At 56.2% G+C, this 15,084-nt stretch overlaps 1 protein-coding gene across 1 annotated transcript; it reads right to left on the reverse strand.

The window, feature by feature from the left end:
• Positions 1-11,847: 11,847 nt before the first annotated feature.
• WNT1 (Wnt family member 1) lies at positions 11,848-14,875 on the reverse strand. Its single transcript, XM_008140628.3, has 4 exons — positions 14,772-14,875; positions 13,787-14,040; positions 12,820-13,085; positions 11,848-12,336 (listed from the first exon to the last, which is right to left on the reverse strand). The coding sequence occupies exons 1-4, from the start codon at positions 14,873-14,875 to the stop codon at positions 11,848-11,850; spliced, it is 1,113 nt and encodes a 370-aa protein (XP_008138850.1).
• Between the last annotated feature and the right edge of the window lie 209 nt (positions 14,876-15,084).

Consider the following 15,084-nt stretch of genomic DNA (forward strand, 5'->3'; position numbering starts at 1 on the left):
GTACCGGTTCCCATAACCCAGAAAGAAGCCGCCCAGATGAAAGGAAAGGGAACACAGGCTGGTTTGTAATTGTTTTTAAATCCTCACCCGAGGATATTTTCCCTTTGATTTTCAGAGAGAGTGGAAGAGAGAGGGAAAGACAGAGAGAAATATCTAAGTGAGAGAAACACATTGATTGGTTGCCTCCTGCACGTGGCTGGACCAGGGCCTGGGCCAGGGAGGAGCCTGCAACCGAGGTACGTGCCCTTGACCAGACTCAAACCCGGGACCTTCCTTCCTCAGGCTGACACGCTAGTCACTGAGCCAAACCGGCTAGGGCTGTAATTTTTTTTTTATTTTTTTTTTAGACCAGGAGAGGTCAGGTGAGCAGTAGACTTTAATGCCTGCTCCTTTTAGGGCACTCCGGTAAGGGCTTCAGCAGGGGTAGCTGCTGCCCTGGGTGTGGAGTTGAGCAGAGAAGCCTGGCCAAGAGTAGGCAGGAGGGCAGGAATGGTATAGTCATGGGATGGCAACTTCAGGGAAGGGCCTCTGGGCAGGAGGGAGGGAGTGATGGAGAGGCTTTGGACTGAAGTGAACAGGTGACAGAGAAGCCCTTGGCAGCAGAGGAAGGAGTCCAGAGGAACCAGCAAAGCAGGAAGAGGGCTCACTTTGATGTCACAAGTCCTGGGTTCCTGTCCTAACTCTGCACTCACTCACTGGGGCACCTTAGGCAAGTCACTTTCCTTCTCCAGGCCTCCTCAGATGTAATATGAAGGCGTTCTAAGGTCCAGCCATGTCGTTTTGGAGCCTTCGGGGAAGCTTTGATCGCATCCTTCCCTTCACAAGCCAAGAAAGAGTTAGGAATAGATGAACAGAGTCCGAGGGTTTCTGGGTGGCTTCATTGTCACCTGCACTCATTCTCAATTCTAGAGACTGTCCAGGGTTTACAGAAGAGCCGAGTCAATGGGCAAGGGCTCCTATCCCAGTCTTTCAGGTCTAGATGAGGGTTACCCAAGGCAGGGCAGGATGGTGGCCTTGTCACTGTCCCTGGCCTGTGGTGGTCCAAGCAGGAGAGGGGAGGCAGACAATGAATCGGCTTGGGACCTCTTCAGACCTTCCTCTTTCTCCTCCCCACTGTTTCTTAGTGATGCTCTGAATCATTGCCACGATTTTCCACCCAGGTGGTATCATTCATCTGAAAGAATCCTGAGGATTTCTTGCATCTCTGCCTCTTCCAGAAACTGCTTACAGAAGGAAGAGGGAGGCTGTCCGAAAAAGCCTGTAGGTGTAGGTTGTGATCCTCGCTGTGGCCACTATGGGGCGCGCGCAGGTCGCGGATTTCCCCTGTAGCTAGTCCGCGAGCCCTTCCTACTCCCATAGGCCAGTTAATGGATTGATCCCTAGTTAACGCGGGGTCCCCAGCCTCGCCGCCTCCAGGTGTGCGAGGTCGGGAGCAGGCCTCTCAATGAGCCCCTCTTTGTATTTATCCACGCCAAACGGCTTGGGACCCAGACTCTGAGGTCTTTTTTTTGTCTCTTATCTTGGACACCTCCTCTCTCTCTATTTACTAGCCATGTGAACTTGGCCAAATCACTTCACCTCCCTGAGCCTCACTTTCCTCATCTGTCAAATGGGGGTATATAAACACCTACCTCGCAGGGTTGTTGTGAGGATTTAATGCGATAATGTATGTAAAGCGCCTTGCACAGTGCCTGGCACACGGTAGGCGCTCAATAAATCCAAGCTTCCCTTTGTCCAACCTTGGCCTCTTCTTCCTTTCACCTACCCTGTCCCCACAGCGTCCCACCCACAGGGCTCTTCCGCTCCTTCCCGCTTGGTGGGTGGAGGGGAGGTGTGGAGGGTGGAGGGGGGACCGGGTGGAGAGACTCCTTTCTTTGATGGAAACTCCCGGCCCACTCCTGTCTCCCCCAGCGCGGACTCTCCCTTCCTTGCCCCCCACCCCCGCTGGCTCTTCCCACTGCCCCGCGCACTCCCCCCACCCCCCATTCCGGGCAAGGGCTGAGTCAGCCTGGGTAAATTTAGCCGCCGACTCGCCGGGCGCGGGGGCTTCGCCCAGACTCAGTCTCAGAGTCCTGCCTGGCCCTGCCCTCCACTCCGCCTCTGCCCGCCCCCCCCCCCCACCCCAGCCCCGCCAACTCCGACTCTGGCTCAGCGTTCAGATCACCAGTCCCGCTCTCCAACCACTTATGGTTTTGGTCTCCAATTATCTCCGTATCACTCTCCACGCGCACCTGGAGAGACTGTGCAGGATGGGGACCGGGCTGGGGCCCTAAGCTGGCTGCCTGGCCTTGGTTTGTTGGAGCCGGAGGGAGGCCCTCTTTGAGCTTCTGAACCTGAGGGGAGAATGTTGGTCAGAGTCACCCAGGGAAGGTCTATCCCAGAACCTGCCTGAAACCCACACCGCCAGGTTTCCAGTTAGCTCCTGGTGGAGGAAGTAAAGGAAGTGGGGGTCGCCTTGAGCAGAGATCAAAGGTTCCTGAGGTCTGTCTCCCTTCCACCTACAATTCTATCTACTACAGGTTCTAACCATTGAGCAGTTACTGAACACCTGAGAGGAACCAGGAATTGGGCTGGACTCCAGGAAAGAGGAGTGAGGCCTGCTTGGTGAGGGGTGAAGGTGAAAACACACAAATAAGGATAAAATTAAACAGCGAGTGTTAAGTACAAAAAAAGACTGAATTTGGGGAAAGGGGTTTTAAGTAGAAAGAACAGCAAAAACAAGAGGCGTAGGTGTGGGAGGAATGGTCTGATTTGACTGAAGTTGAGGGTACATTCGGGGGAGCTGTGGACAACGAAGGAAGGGAGAAAAGTGAGGCGGTTGGGATGAGTTGGTCCAGCTGAGGGGTGTGTGCCTCTGGCCTCTGGGCTTGAGAGGAGGACTGGCTTCAGGCTAGGAGGGAGACAGAGGAAGGTCAGGGCCGTGGTGACAGTATCTGCCTGGATTGTGCTGCAGCCCAGGGAGGCAGGGCTCTGAGGCTGGTGGAAGAGTGAGCTGTATGGGAGGGGCCGGCACTGTGGAGGTGTGCCCCACCTCACAGCCTGAGCCTCTTAGCGGCTGAACAGCCAGGAGACCAGTTTTTAAGAGTTTACCCACACTGGATCTGGCCTCTGCTGCCTCTTCCTCCTCTTCCCCTACCTCTACTTCTCTCCACTGTTGTCAGAAAACTAGGGCAGTCTTGTATTTAGGACACGGACTATGTGGCCTGGGTTTGAATCTTGCCTCTGTCTCATACAAGCTGTGTGACCTTGGCAAGTTACTCAACCTCTTTGTGTCTTGGTGTCAGTTATAAAACTGGGTTATTAATGGTGTTCCTTTCATGGTCTTGTTGGGAGGATTAAATGATTCAATATGTGAAACACTGAGAACAATGCCTGGGACCTAGCAAGTGATATATAAGGGTTGAGTTCTGATTATTATTTCTCTCTAGGGCTGTTTCATTAGTGTTGGGGGTATGGGAACATGAGGATAGGGAAGAGGAGGAAGAGGCAGCAGAGGCCAGATCCAGAGGAGAGGGGATCCCTGAGGTGGAGACAAGCTGCTTGAATGGCTGAATGGTACACTAGGAGCACTTGGGTGGTTAGGGTGTCAAAGTCACATGCTCCCACCCCAGGACTTCCTCCATCTTTGCCTGAGAATGGAGTCAGCACCAGCTGCTAAAGATCTGGGGAGAAGGGAGGAGCGACTGCAGATCTGGGGGCAGCCCTTGATGAGCCATATCTCAGACTGGCTCGAAGGGCCCTGTGGGTGGCAGGCCGGAGGCTCCCTGCTGCGAAAATTACTTCTAAATCTGGCTGTCTCTGCCACAACCACCCCCCACCGTGGGACAGCGTCACAGGTCAGGAGTAGGGACAGCAGAGGCAGGAGGGCGTGGCCAGGTCGGGCAGCAGCCCTCAGGTTACCACGGGACCCTACTGCCCTCCCCACAGCCAGGTTCTTCCCAGGAAAGCCCTTTTCTGTTCCAAATGGAGCCCAGTTAATGTGGCTTTCGAGGAGCTAGGAGCCTCCTCCCCTTTCAGACTCTCAGGAGAGCCCTGGGACTTCCCAGGATCAGCCACAAATTAGCAAAGGAAATAACCAGGCCACAACTCTGGGACTTTAAGGAAATCAGAGTCAGGAGTGTGTGTATGCGTGTGAGGAGGGGAGGACCAGGAGAGATGGCTGAACATGAATACATGGGAAGTGTGCAAAGTGTGTCTGTGGGAAAAGAGTCAGCATTCTCTCGGTAATTCATTTGTTCACTTACCCAGTAAACACTATGCCAGGCCCTAGGGATATACAAGAGATTCAGACACAGTTCCTATCTTCAGGGAGCTCAGAAATCCAGGGTGTGTGTGAGATGGGGGAAAGGGATGCAGAAGAAGAAACCTACAGAATCAGTGCAGGCTGTACAAAATAACACGTTAATGAAGGCATTCATTCCAGAAGGTCCAGGGAAGCAAGAAGGAAGGAGCAACTCCTAGACTGTGACTTCTTGGGAGTGGGAATATACCAAGACCTTTGGGAGACAAGTCACTAAGGATGTATATATTAGCAAAGGAAGGCTCAACCTGGGTGCTGTGACCACCTCTGCGTGTCCTGGCATGGTGGCGGGAGGGGCAGCTCTCTTCCTGGAAGCCCCTGCTATTACATAGGCTTTTGTGAGTCCTTTTAGAGAACAGTTGCTCCATTCATCCATCCATCCACCCATCCATTAATCCTTCTGTTCATCCATCCATGCATCTATGTATGCATACATCCATCTATACATCCCACCGGTCCATTTATCCATCCATCACCATCCCGTCTGTCAGCCATCCATTGATTTATCCATCCATCCATCCATCCATCCATCTATCCATCAATTTAGTCTGTTAACAAGGGCATATGATGTGCCTAACTCAGTTCTGCAAGGGCTGCTAAGATGAACAGAGCTCATGTGCTCGGGAAGCTAGAAGCACAGTAGGAGAATGAGTAACAGATAATCACCCATGGGACAGCTAGTATGTGCTGTTAATGAAAGCCCTGCCAAGAAGGTGCTTCATGAGACAAGACAACTTTGCCAAGGAAAATTAGAAGAGTTTCATGGAGGAAGGAAAAGTTGAGATGGGTTTCAACCAGGGGAGATTGGCAAGAGGCACACTCCAGGGTGTGAACAAAGATAGAACGGTGGGAAGCACACAGCTTTCATGGGGAACAGAGGCGCTGGGGAATGAAGAAGTGCAGAAGGATGGGACTCTGGAATGATGTGTGGGAGTCAAATCATGAAGTGCCTCTGGAAAACAAGGATACAACATTTGAGCTTTAATGAGAGAAGCTGAGGGAGAGGTGAGGGGCAGAGAACGTTTGAGCTGTAAATGTCCTCCTCAATGCCTATAACATTGTCTTAGCTGCTGCTTGATTATGACCTTTGTTGGTCCTGTTGCCTTGTGGAATTCCCCACTGGACCATCAGCTACTTAAGGGTAGTGCCTTTGACTTAGCTCTGTAGCCCCTGCAAGCTTGGCCTGGAGCAGGCTCTCAGCAAATGCTGGCAGGGGGAGGAAGAGATGATAAAGCCGTTCCACAGGAACACTGGCACAGCGATTCGGTGGCAGATATATAGGAAGAAGAGTGGCTGCTTCTTGGTATGACCCCCCATTCCCCATGCTTTCAGGAGAAATTACCCTGCTTTCTTTGCTGGGGTCTTTCCAGGAGCTCTCCCAAGAGACACCACAAGGTGGCGCTGTTCCAACTGTAGCTCTGAGTTAGCCATGGTCCTTAAGTTTTGCAGCTGGTGAAGTGCCCCTCCAAGTACTGTCCCGGTATGGTCTAGACATTTCCTTCCAGCAGGTCCTGAGACAGAATAAAGAGCCTGCGTGCACCTATGGAAGAGAAGAGCTGGCAGACCCCTAACCCCAATGCAAGTACTCCAGACCTCATCTATCCATCCATTTATCTGACAGTATCTAGTATGTGCCAGGTACAATGTTAGTCTCTTGGAAAAACAACAGTGACCAAAACACAGTCCCTGCCCTCAAGGAGCTCACCATCTGGTCCTGACCAAATCTTTCTTCTCCTCCTCCTCCTCCTCCACCTACTCCTCCTTCTTTCTCTCTCTGCCTCCCTTCCCTCCCCCCGCCCTCATACCTGTTCCCAAGGGCCATTCCCCTTGACCTGGGAAGCCATCTCCATGTTAAATTTACTCTTTGGCACTGCTCTTCCCTCCAAATCCACATTTCTCCCTAAGATTGCTGCATGGCCACATTAATGTGACCCCTGAATGCTCCTTACTTAAATAGCTTTTCTTGCCCTTCCCCTCAGCTCCCTGATGAGCCCTTTCCTATTCTTTCTTCCAAACTCCCCTGTCACACTCACAGCCATTCTGCCACTCTGGTAGCTGTAGGGACCTGACCGGAGTACACCTTGCCTGGGTTGGGATCTCCCAATACCCTAGAGCTCTGGAGGCTAGAGGGACATGAAGATGGATCCAGAGAAGGGCCTTGTGAGACCCTGGCCCAGACCACCAGCCCAGAGAGTTGGAGAGTCCAGAAAACCAAAGACTTCAGAAACATGCCCCTCTGGGGCCTGAGGGCACTGCCAGCCAAACCTGTTCCCTGACAGTCTGCCTTCTTTTCTCACCTATTTGGGGGTGGCAAATCTCTCCCTAGCTGCAACCCCATAATGGTGGCTGTGGGAGAACTGGTTGGGAGGTGAAGCATTGTGGGACATTGTCCACTTTCCCAACATGCTCCAGGGCCCAACTTAGCCCTCGATGGGTTTGATAGAGGAGGGAGGGTTGGTGCTGAGAGTGGGAGCCAGGCCCATCGAGGTCCCGGGAGTGAATGCGGTATTGTTGGCCAGGCCAGAGTCACAGATAATTACCTCAATTAGTGACAATGGGAGAGTAATAAATACAGGCTTAGTGTCTCCTACCCCACCAGGGCTCCGAAGATTAATCCAGGCTGACGGGCGGGCCCTGAAAGGCGTGATGGACAATTCATTAAACTCCCCAAATGCCGCACAACCTGGGCGTGAAGGCTGAGTTAGCCCCCTGGGGGCCGCGCCTTTGTCCTGATTGTGTGTCTCCGCCACAGCAGAGCCGGGCAGCCCCCAGAGAGCCGGGAGGTGAGTGGGGCTCCCCCAGCCCGGCCAGGCGGCGGGGGGATTAGGTCTTGGTCCAGCCCTGGTTGCCCTGGCACAGCAGCCCAGCCGGGCTGGAATGTCCGTGGGGGGGAGCAGGCGGAGCGGAGGGGCGGGGCCGACAAGGTGGGGTAAGGGGGGCACACAAAACCGGGGGCAGGAGGAGTTAATTAGACGCCAGCCAAGGAGGGCGAGGGGCCACAATAGGGGCCTCACTTCCGAGGATTAATAGGGAAGAGGGAGAGGGAGGGATTCATCTTTGGGGAAGGAGAGCCGGGAGCTTCTCAGGGTGGCACTGCCCCCTCTTGCCCAGCTTCGCACCAACTGGGCTGGGAGGCAGAACGCTCTGGTAACCTGGGCAGGTGCCCTCCGGCGTCCCACCAAGTGGCCCTTCCTTCCTAGGGTGGTACTGCACGGGCAGATGATTAGGCAGGGAGGAAAGGGCCCTCTCATTTATCAGGGAAATGGTGGAAGCAGGAATGTTTAGGGGCCCTGTTCTCTATCCCCCACCCCATCCCACCCCTTACTCTGAGGTAGAACCAGGAGCCTGAGGCGTTCCCCTTCCTGATGAAGCGGCCAGGTTAAAGCCAAGACATCCGTCCTGGGGGCAGGAGCTGGTGTGAACACATGGGAGTGGAGGCTGCTGTGTGCGTGCACATGCATGTGCGCACACTTGTGCATGCAGGTGTGCTTGTGCACTGGGCCTGGCCTCCAGCAGGTCCTCAGTAAATGCCTGTTGAATGAATGACTGGACTTCGGTTTTGCTGAGGATAAATGGGTGTGAGGAAGAGACATGGTGCCGGGCTGCACAAGGATACAAAGTGAGTGGCCTCAGGCCCTTTCATTCTGAGCTCCCAGCCATGGTCCAGGAGGGATGGGGACCCCACCTCTGAGCAGATGAGCAAATGTCCAGGAAAAATCAAGTGGCAGTGGTTCCTTCCCTTTAAAAAGAGCAAAAAAAAAAAAAAAAGTGCAGTAGCCTCTTGGAAGCCCCACTTCCTGCTGGGCCCCAGGGAGCAGGGCAGCCCTGGCTCCTCCCTCGGAGCCACCCCACCCTATCCCCTCCCAGGGGATGACAAGGGAGCGAGTTGGCGGCAGTTCCCTGGGCATATTTATAACCTGCTGCTCGCTCACCAGCGTCTGCTTTTAGCCCAGACGGGGGAGGGGGCAGAGGGGTGGTCTGTCTCATGCTGGGCGCCCCGGCTGGGTGTGGAAAGAGTGAGTAAGGGTGAGTGGTGGGCAGCTCTGCATGGATATTCCTGCTCACACCACAGCCAAACAGCTTATTTTCTCCTCATTTTGTTATTTTTCTCCCTCTGGCTTGGAGAGGAGTACTGAACCAGCCTGGGGGGTGGGGGGAGATGTGCTAGACCCTGGGGTATTTGCAGCCCCACTGACAGGGTTTTTCCAGGGTGCGTGTGGCAGGGTGTGCGTGGTGCCAGCTTGCTGACCCCCTGGGGACTGTGCCTGCCCGCCATCTCAGTCCTCTCAGGTTTTCCTCTCCCCCTCCCCCTGGATATTTCAAGACCTGCACCTCCCTCACTTGCTGAGGCCAACCCTGTGTCAGGGTCCCTGGCAGCCTCAGATTCCCCTGGTGTGTGGCCTCTGGCACCTGAAGATCAGAGGTGGGTGGGAGGACAGCCTGCGTGGATGGGGCAGGGCTGAGGCACCGGGCCCATTCCCGATAGGACTCTCCTATGCACCCCCCTGAGCCGCTCTGGGCCCTGAGACCGTAGGGAGGCCTCTCTCCGGGCACAGCTGTTTTTCTCCCCAGGATTTACTGCTCAGGTTTTGCCTGAGGATGGCATAGATGCTCATAATCACAAAATAATTACTTCATATGATGTAGTGCTTTGCAGATCTTATAGCCCCTTCGCTTGCTTTCCCCCCTTTTATTGGGGTATGCCCCCTTGAGAACTAGTCCTCATTCTGCACTTCCCTCTTCTACATGGATGTAATGGGGGGGTACAGTGGGTGCTCGGGGACGTCCAATACCCTCTGCACATGGGTGAGGTTTAAGGACAGACGCCAGACAACCATACCCCAATAAAAAGGGGGGAAAGCAAGCGAAGGGGCTATAAGATCTGCAAAGCACTACATCATATGAAGTGCGGGTGTGCTTGACTCCCCAGCTGGACTGTGAACTTTTCAAGCAGGCACCATGGCTGCATCCCCAGCATTGGGCAGATGCCTGGCACAGAAGAGGTGTCAGCAAGTGTTCAAATGACCGGAGCTTTCATGCACATGATCTCCTCTGAACCTCATCACCTTCCTGAAGAAGTCAAAGTGCCCATAACCATCCCTATTTAATAGCTAAGGCAACCAAGGCTGGGAAAAAAAAACAACACACCAAAAGATTTGTTGAAAAGCTAGTTCAGGTCAGAACAGGATTCATTGCTTTCTCTTGCTCTTCTTCCAGCTCCTATGTGTCCACTCAGCCCAAAGCCTTCCAGCATCTGGGCCTAAAGCAGATACTGATCTAGCTCTCGGAGTCAGGAGTTAGGTGAGAGTGGTTGGGGCCAGCTGCCAACCCTTCTATTCTCCACCCTGCTGCTTCTCCCCAACTCTGGCATTGTCCACCGGGGGCATAAGCCCCCCTCCTGCCTCTGGCAGCCCATTAACTTCTTGCTTTAGAAGCTGAGGGATCTAATAGCCTCTCTGCAGGGGGTTCTTTACTGGAAATCCAAGGCTTGTCAGGTGCCTCCTATCCCAGATCAATAATATTCCTCCCCCTGACTGCCCATCAGAACTGAGCTAGTGCTAGCTTGGCGGATGAAGAGAAAGGGAAAGGGGTGGCATGGCAGCATTGAGCAGCTCCTGGCTCCACTCCTCTACCCCCACACATCCCAAAGGCCAACAGGGTCAGAGTTCACACACCCAGGGAGAGGTGGGAGGCACCAACCACAGCAAAAGAGTCCTGGGGAGAGGGGGAAATTCTCCATTTGGCTGGGATCAGTTGTTGCCTTTGGGGGGGGGGGCGGGTGGAGAGCTTCATAGCTCCCCCTGCCTTTCGAGTCCTCCCCTGGGGGGAAGTGTTAGGATTAGGGAGAGGCATTAGCGTTTAGGAAGGGGTTAGTGTTTGAAGTTAGGGTTAAGGCTAAGGTTACACTTAGACCTAGGCATGGGGAGAGGATTAGAGTTAGAGACAGGTTTAGGGCTGTGGGCAGGATTAGTACTTCCGCCAGCCAACTCGCGAATGCACGCACAGAGGTGTCAGTGTTGTTAGGGACAGACTCCTCAATGGGCTCTTTATGGGAATGGCTAGCTTCATGGTTTGGTCATGGGCCACACTTGGGTTTCCTTTTGGTTACGTTGTTGTAAGTCCTCACTGCCCACTGCCTGACCACAGCTGAAGCAGATAGGCTTCGGGGACCAGTAGCTCCACACCAGAGGCAGCAGCACCCTTTCTTGGGTGTTCTCTTTCTTTGGTTTCTTTCCAGAACGCAGTCATGGCTATCACTCAGCTGTAGCTATTCTCACACCCACTGTTCCAGCTAGGAAAGGCAGGCTCCGAGTTTGTTCAACTCCCATTCAGCAAGGGGAGAAACTGAGGCCGTCATGCACTTGTCCAATATCACACAGCCAGTTGGTGTTTGAATAAGAAAAGGAAACTTGCAGGATCTTTGGGCTTCTGACCAGGTTCTTCTGGGGACCTGGATCCCCAGTGGCCTCATTAGGGTCAACCAAGGGTCAGAATCTCAGGGTCCTTTTGCAGGGCCAGACAACCAGTCCCCCAACAACGTATCCTATTTGTTTAAGAGAGGTAAACAATGGTGTGTTCTGGATTCAAAGAAAAGCTACCAAGTCATTGATAAAAATAGAGATTTTTATTCTGCAGAGGAAGATAGATACTGTATCGGTGGGGGCGAGGAGCCACTAATAGCTACAGTGGAAGGAAATGCTGATTCCAGGAGGCAAAAGCATCTTTGAAAAATTGGGGAGAGGAGAAGAGGGATCAGAAAAGGCTGAAGGGCAAAAGAAGAGAAGAGTGGAGAGGGATTTGGTTGGGGGGTGGAAGTGGTCTCTGCAAACCAGGCTGGAACCCAGCACAATAAATAGTTTTATTTACAACAACCAAACGCGTGGCTTTGTATCCACGTTTCAGTGCAAATTATTTACACACTGATGAGGAGGCAGGACAGGAAAGTGTAGGAGGTGGCTGAGGGAGGCATGGCTCACAGCTGTTCAATGGCTCCATGACTGGGGCTGGAAGAATGGGGGTGTTTCTGCTGGGTCCCCCCAACTTCACTTTCCATATCACCACAGCTGCAGCTGCCCTTTCACCCTGGCACCTCCGGCTTCAGCTGTAGGTGGGGAGGAGAAAGGCCCTGATGCCCATGGGTGTGTGTGTTCAGGGTCTGCACCCTTGGCAGGGGCGTGTAGGCATTGGGAGAAAACGGAGTTAAAATGGGAGGAAGAGAGGCAGGGAGGTCGGCGGCGGCGTGGTATCCGTCTGGAGCTGACTCGCCATGGGGGAGGGGACGAATCCTTCTCTCACCTCCTAGCCAAGCAGGGGGGCAGTGCAATGGGGTCTCCCGCGGAGAGGGAGGGAGGTAGGTGAGGGCAGGTCCATGAGGATGGCAAGAAGGTTCCTACCGCCCCCGGCAAGTGGTTTCAGCAGTCCCCAGGTAGGAGGAGGGTACGTAAGAATCGCGGGGATGTGGATGGACAGACTGGGTGAGATCAGGGTCTTAGGTGACAGGGAATCTGCGTGGCGGCGGGGGAGGGGGGGCGAGTCCAGGCAGCGAGTCACAGACACTCGTGCAGGACGCGCGTGTGCGTGCAGTTGCGGCAGCTGACGTGGCAGCACCAGTGGAAGGTGCAGTTGCAGCGCTCAGTGACGCGCTGCGTGCGTGTGCGGTGGCCCCGGCCGCAGCAGAGCAGCTCACAGCCGTCCAGCGCGGGCGACGAGCTATTGCAGGCGCGCCCCGCAGTGCCCGCTGTACCCAAGCGTCCGCTGTACGTGCAGAAGTTGGGCGATTTCTCGAAATAGACGAGGTCATGGGGTGAAGGCGGCTTGTGCGCAGGGTCTTCCGGCTCGAGGCGGAGCAGTTCCGCCCGCGAGGCGCGGTTGCTGCCCCGGTTGCCATAGAGGACGCGCGAGGCGCCGTCGAAGCGGTCGCGCAGCACGTCGCCCACGGCGCGCAGCGTGGGCAGCCGCATCCAGCACGTGCGCACCGTGCACGAGCCGGACATCCCGTGGCACTTGCACTCCTGGCGCATCTCGGAGAAGACGGTCTGGGGGGAAGGGAGAGAAAGGCTGTCCCAGGGCACCGCGGAGCCAGAGCCGCCATCCCCGGTAACGGCCTCCTCCCGGGCGCGCTGGGGCCTCGGCACAGGGCCCGGCCTCGCCGTGCCCAGGGGAAGGGAGGCAGGAAACATCCCGCAGAGATTCGGATATCACGCTGTCTTGGCCTTTCAGCCTTATTTTTTGAATCTGGACAACGGAGGGGGCAGTCGGCAGTAATTTCCATGGGTTACATGACTTATAACCTCTTCGGTTCTACCTGTCCTCGGCCCCAGGCATCCCTTTGCCTCCTGCCGCGTAACCCTTCCATTCTCAGGCTTCCCTCCAAGCCCCCCGCTCCCTCAGGATGCTCTCCCCTGGTTCTCCTCCCTAAGTCCTGGCCTTGTCGCCCACCGTTACTCCCCAAGCAGGAGGTTAGCCCCGCGCAGATCCCGGCCACCCGCTTGGGCGCGGAGCTCCTCCAGCCCGCTCACCGTTCGGCCCGCCTCGTTGTTGTGAAGGTTCATGAGGAAGCGCAGGTCCCGGCCCTTCTCCCCGGAATCCACGAACTCCCGGCCGAAGAGGCGACCGAAGTCGATGTTGTCGCTGCAGCCTCCCCAGTGCCAGTCGGGGCCCCCGGGGCCGCGTCGCCGATAGTCGCACGTGCAGGACTCTATGGAGCCCTCGGAGCAGGAGCGAGCCACCGAGTGGGTAACCCCAGCAGAGGTGATCGCGAAGATAAATGCGGTTTCCCGACAGCCTGTGGGGGAAGGGGCCAGGGATCAGCGAAGGGCGGCCTGCACCCTCCGTGGCGGGCTCGGGACCCTTGAGTCCTACGCGCCGCCTGCGCCCGTGGAGGCCGGGCGGCGGGCTGTGCTGGGAAGCTGGGCTCCTAGGGAAAGCACGTGGGTGGGCACGCAACCACGTCCACCTTTGTAATCACGCCTTAGAGACTCAGCGCGCATTTTGGCTCCTCGGTGGAAGTGGGGCAACCCCAGAAAGAAAAAAAAAAAAAGAAAGAAAAGAAACGAAGAAAGGGGAGCGGAAGAACTCTGCACCGCCAAGACCTCTCTGCAGCCCAAACTCGGCCCACGTCGGCGAAGCAAACCTTGCTGGGCTGGAGGCACGACACAACCCTACAGAGAGCAGGACTCAGGGGGGGCGGGGGAGAGGGGGCGACCCTGGCCAGCGCTCGGCGGCCAGCGGCCACAATTCAGAATTCCCTTTTTCTGAGGCAGTGGCTCGGAAAAGTTAAGCTTCGTGTCCGAGGTGTAGGGCTTGAAAGCGTCTGGGAGGCTGAGTTTGGTCCAGAGCTGGCGCTGAGCATAAAGCTCCTGGCCAGTTGATTGTGTGACCCCGCAGGAGCCTGGGACATCTTCCCTGCATTCGCCCACCCATGCCCTGTGGGTGACCCCGAGTTCCCCTTGTCCCGGAGGAGGCGTCGCCTTCCTGGGTACCCACCTCGGTTGACGATCTTGCCGAAGAGGTGGGGCCCCGAAGCCGTGGGGCAGTTCCAGCGGCGGTTCCGGAACTGCCACTTGCACTCTCGCACAGCGCTCTGCAGCCCCCCACTCACGCTGTGCAGGATCCCTGGGTTCTGGCGGATCAGCCGCCGCTGTTTGCGGCTCAGCAGCTGCAGACTGGGCTCCAGCACCAGCTGCAGACTCTTGGAGTCGGTCAGTAGGTTCGTGGAGGAGGCTACGTTCACGATGCCCCTGGTGAGACGCATGATAGCTCAGGCTCTGGAAGGGGGACCTTTACCCTAACCAAAAAGGCCGTGCCCACCCTGCTGTGTTCCTGGAGCTATTTGCCTGGAAAGAGCGGCGGGAGATCAATAACAAGGTAATGACTCTGCTCTCCTGGGCTCGCTAGATGGAAAGGACTGGTCGTCCAGACTTTTGTGAGACCACGAGTTCTAGGGGTGCTAGGGGCCCTGGGTGTGGAGACTGGACAGGGGAAGCATAGGGAACCCGGAAAATAGATGTCCACCTTGGCTCTCAGAGCATGCTCCGGGCAGCCTGGCGAAGAAATCCTGGCCTGCAATCCATGCCCACCCAAGGCGTGAAATGCGGAGGAGTCCCACCCTCTTCTTGTCTCCGTCCTAAGCACGCCTGGCCTCTCACTTCCTGAAGCAGGGAAACCTGTGGTGTGGCTACCACCGTAAGCCTGGGTTTGGGGCTCACGGAAGAAGGGCGGTGCTGGGAGGGAGTGGGCTCGCGTCTGGAGTATCGTGGACTGCCGTGGCCGGACCATTCACCCCACTTCAGCAGAGCTGGATTTTCTGGAGCAACTCCGCTCCAGAGCGCCCCTCGGTGTCCCGTGGGGAAGAAGTCCGAGCGCTGGAGGGAGCCTGTCTGCGGACCGATCCCAGCGCGTGGGAGCTGGATAGGGCTGGCCCCTGGCTCTGCGCCCCGGACAAGTGGCGACCCCGCACCAGCTCACTTACCACCATCGGCCACTGCTGTTGGCGGCCAGAGCTGCAGGCAGGGCGGCCAGCGCCAGCAGCAGGGCAGCAGAAACCCAGCCGGGCAGCAGCGCCCAGTGCCCCATGGCCTGCCTGGCCTCGCCCGCTCTGTGTTGCAGTTGGGGCGGCTTTGGCTGCTGCCCGCGACGGTGGGACGGGATGCGGCGGTGGCGGCAGTGGTGAGAGTTCGCAGTCTGGCTCTAACAGCCCCGGGGGCGGGCGGCGGGCAGCATGGCTCGCGGTCCCAGCTGGTGGGCTGAGGCCGCCGCGGCGGGGCGGGCGGCACCGCCTCTTA

Source organism: Eptesicus fuscus, chromosome 7 (genome assembly GCF_027574615.1).
Source record: "Eptesicus fuscus isolate TK198812 chromosome 7, DD_ASM_mEF_20220401, whole genome shotgun sequence".
NCBI lineage: Eukaryota > Metazoa > Chordata > Mammalia > Chiroptera > Vespertilionidae > Eptesicus > Eptesicus fuscus.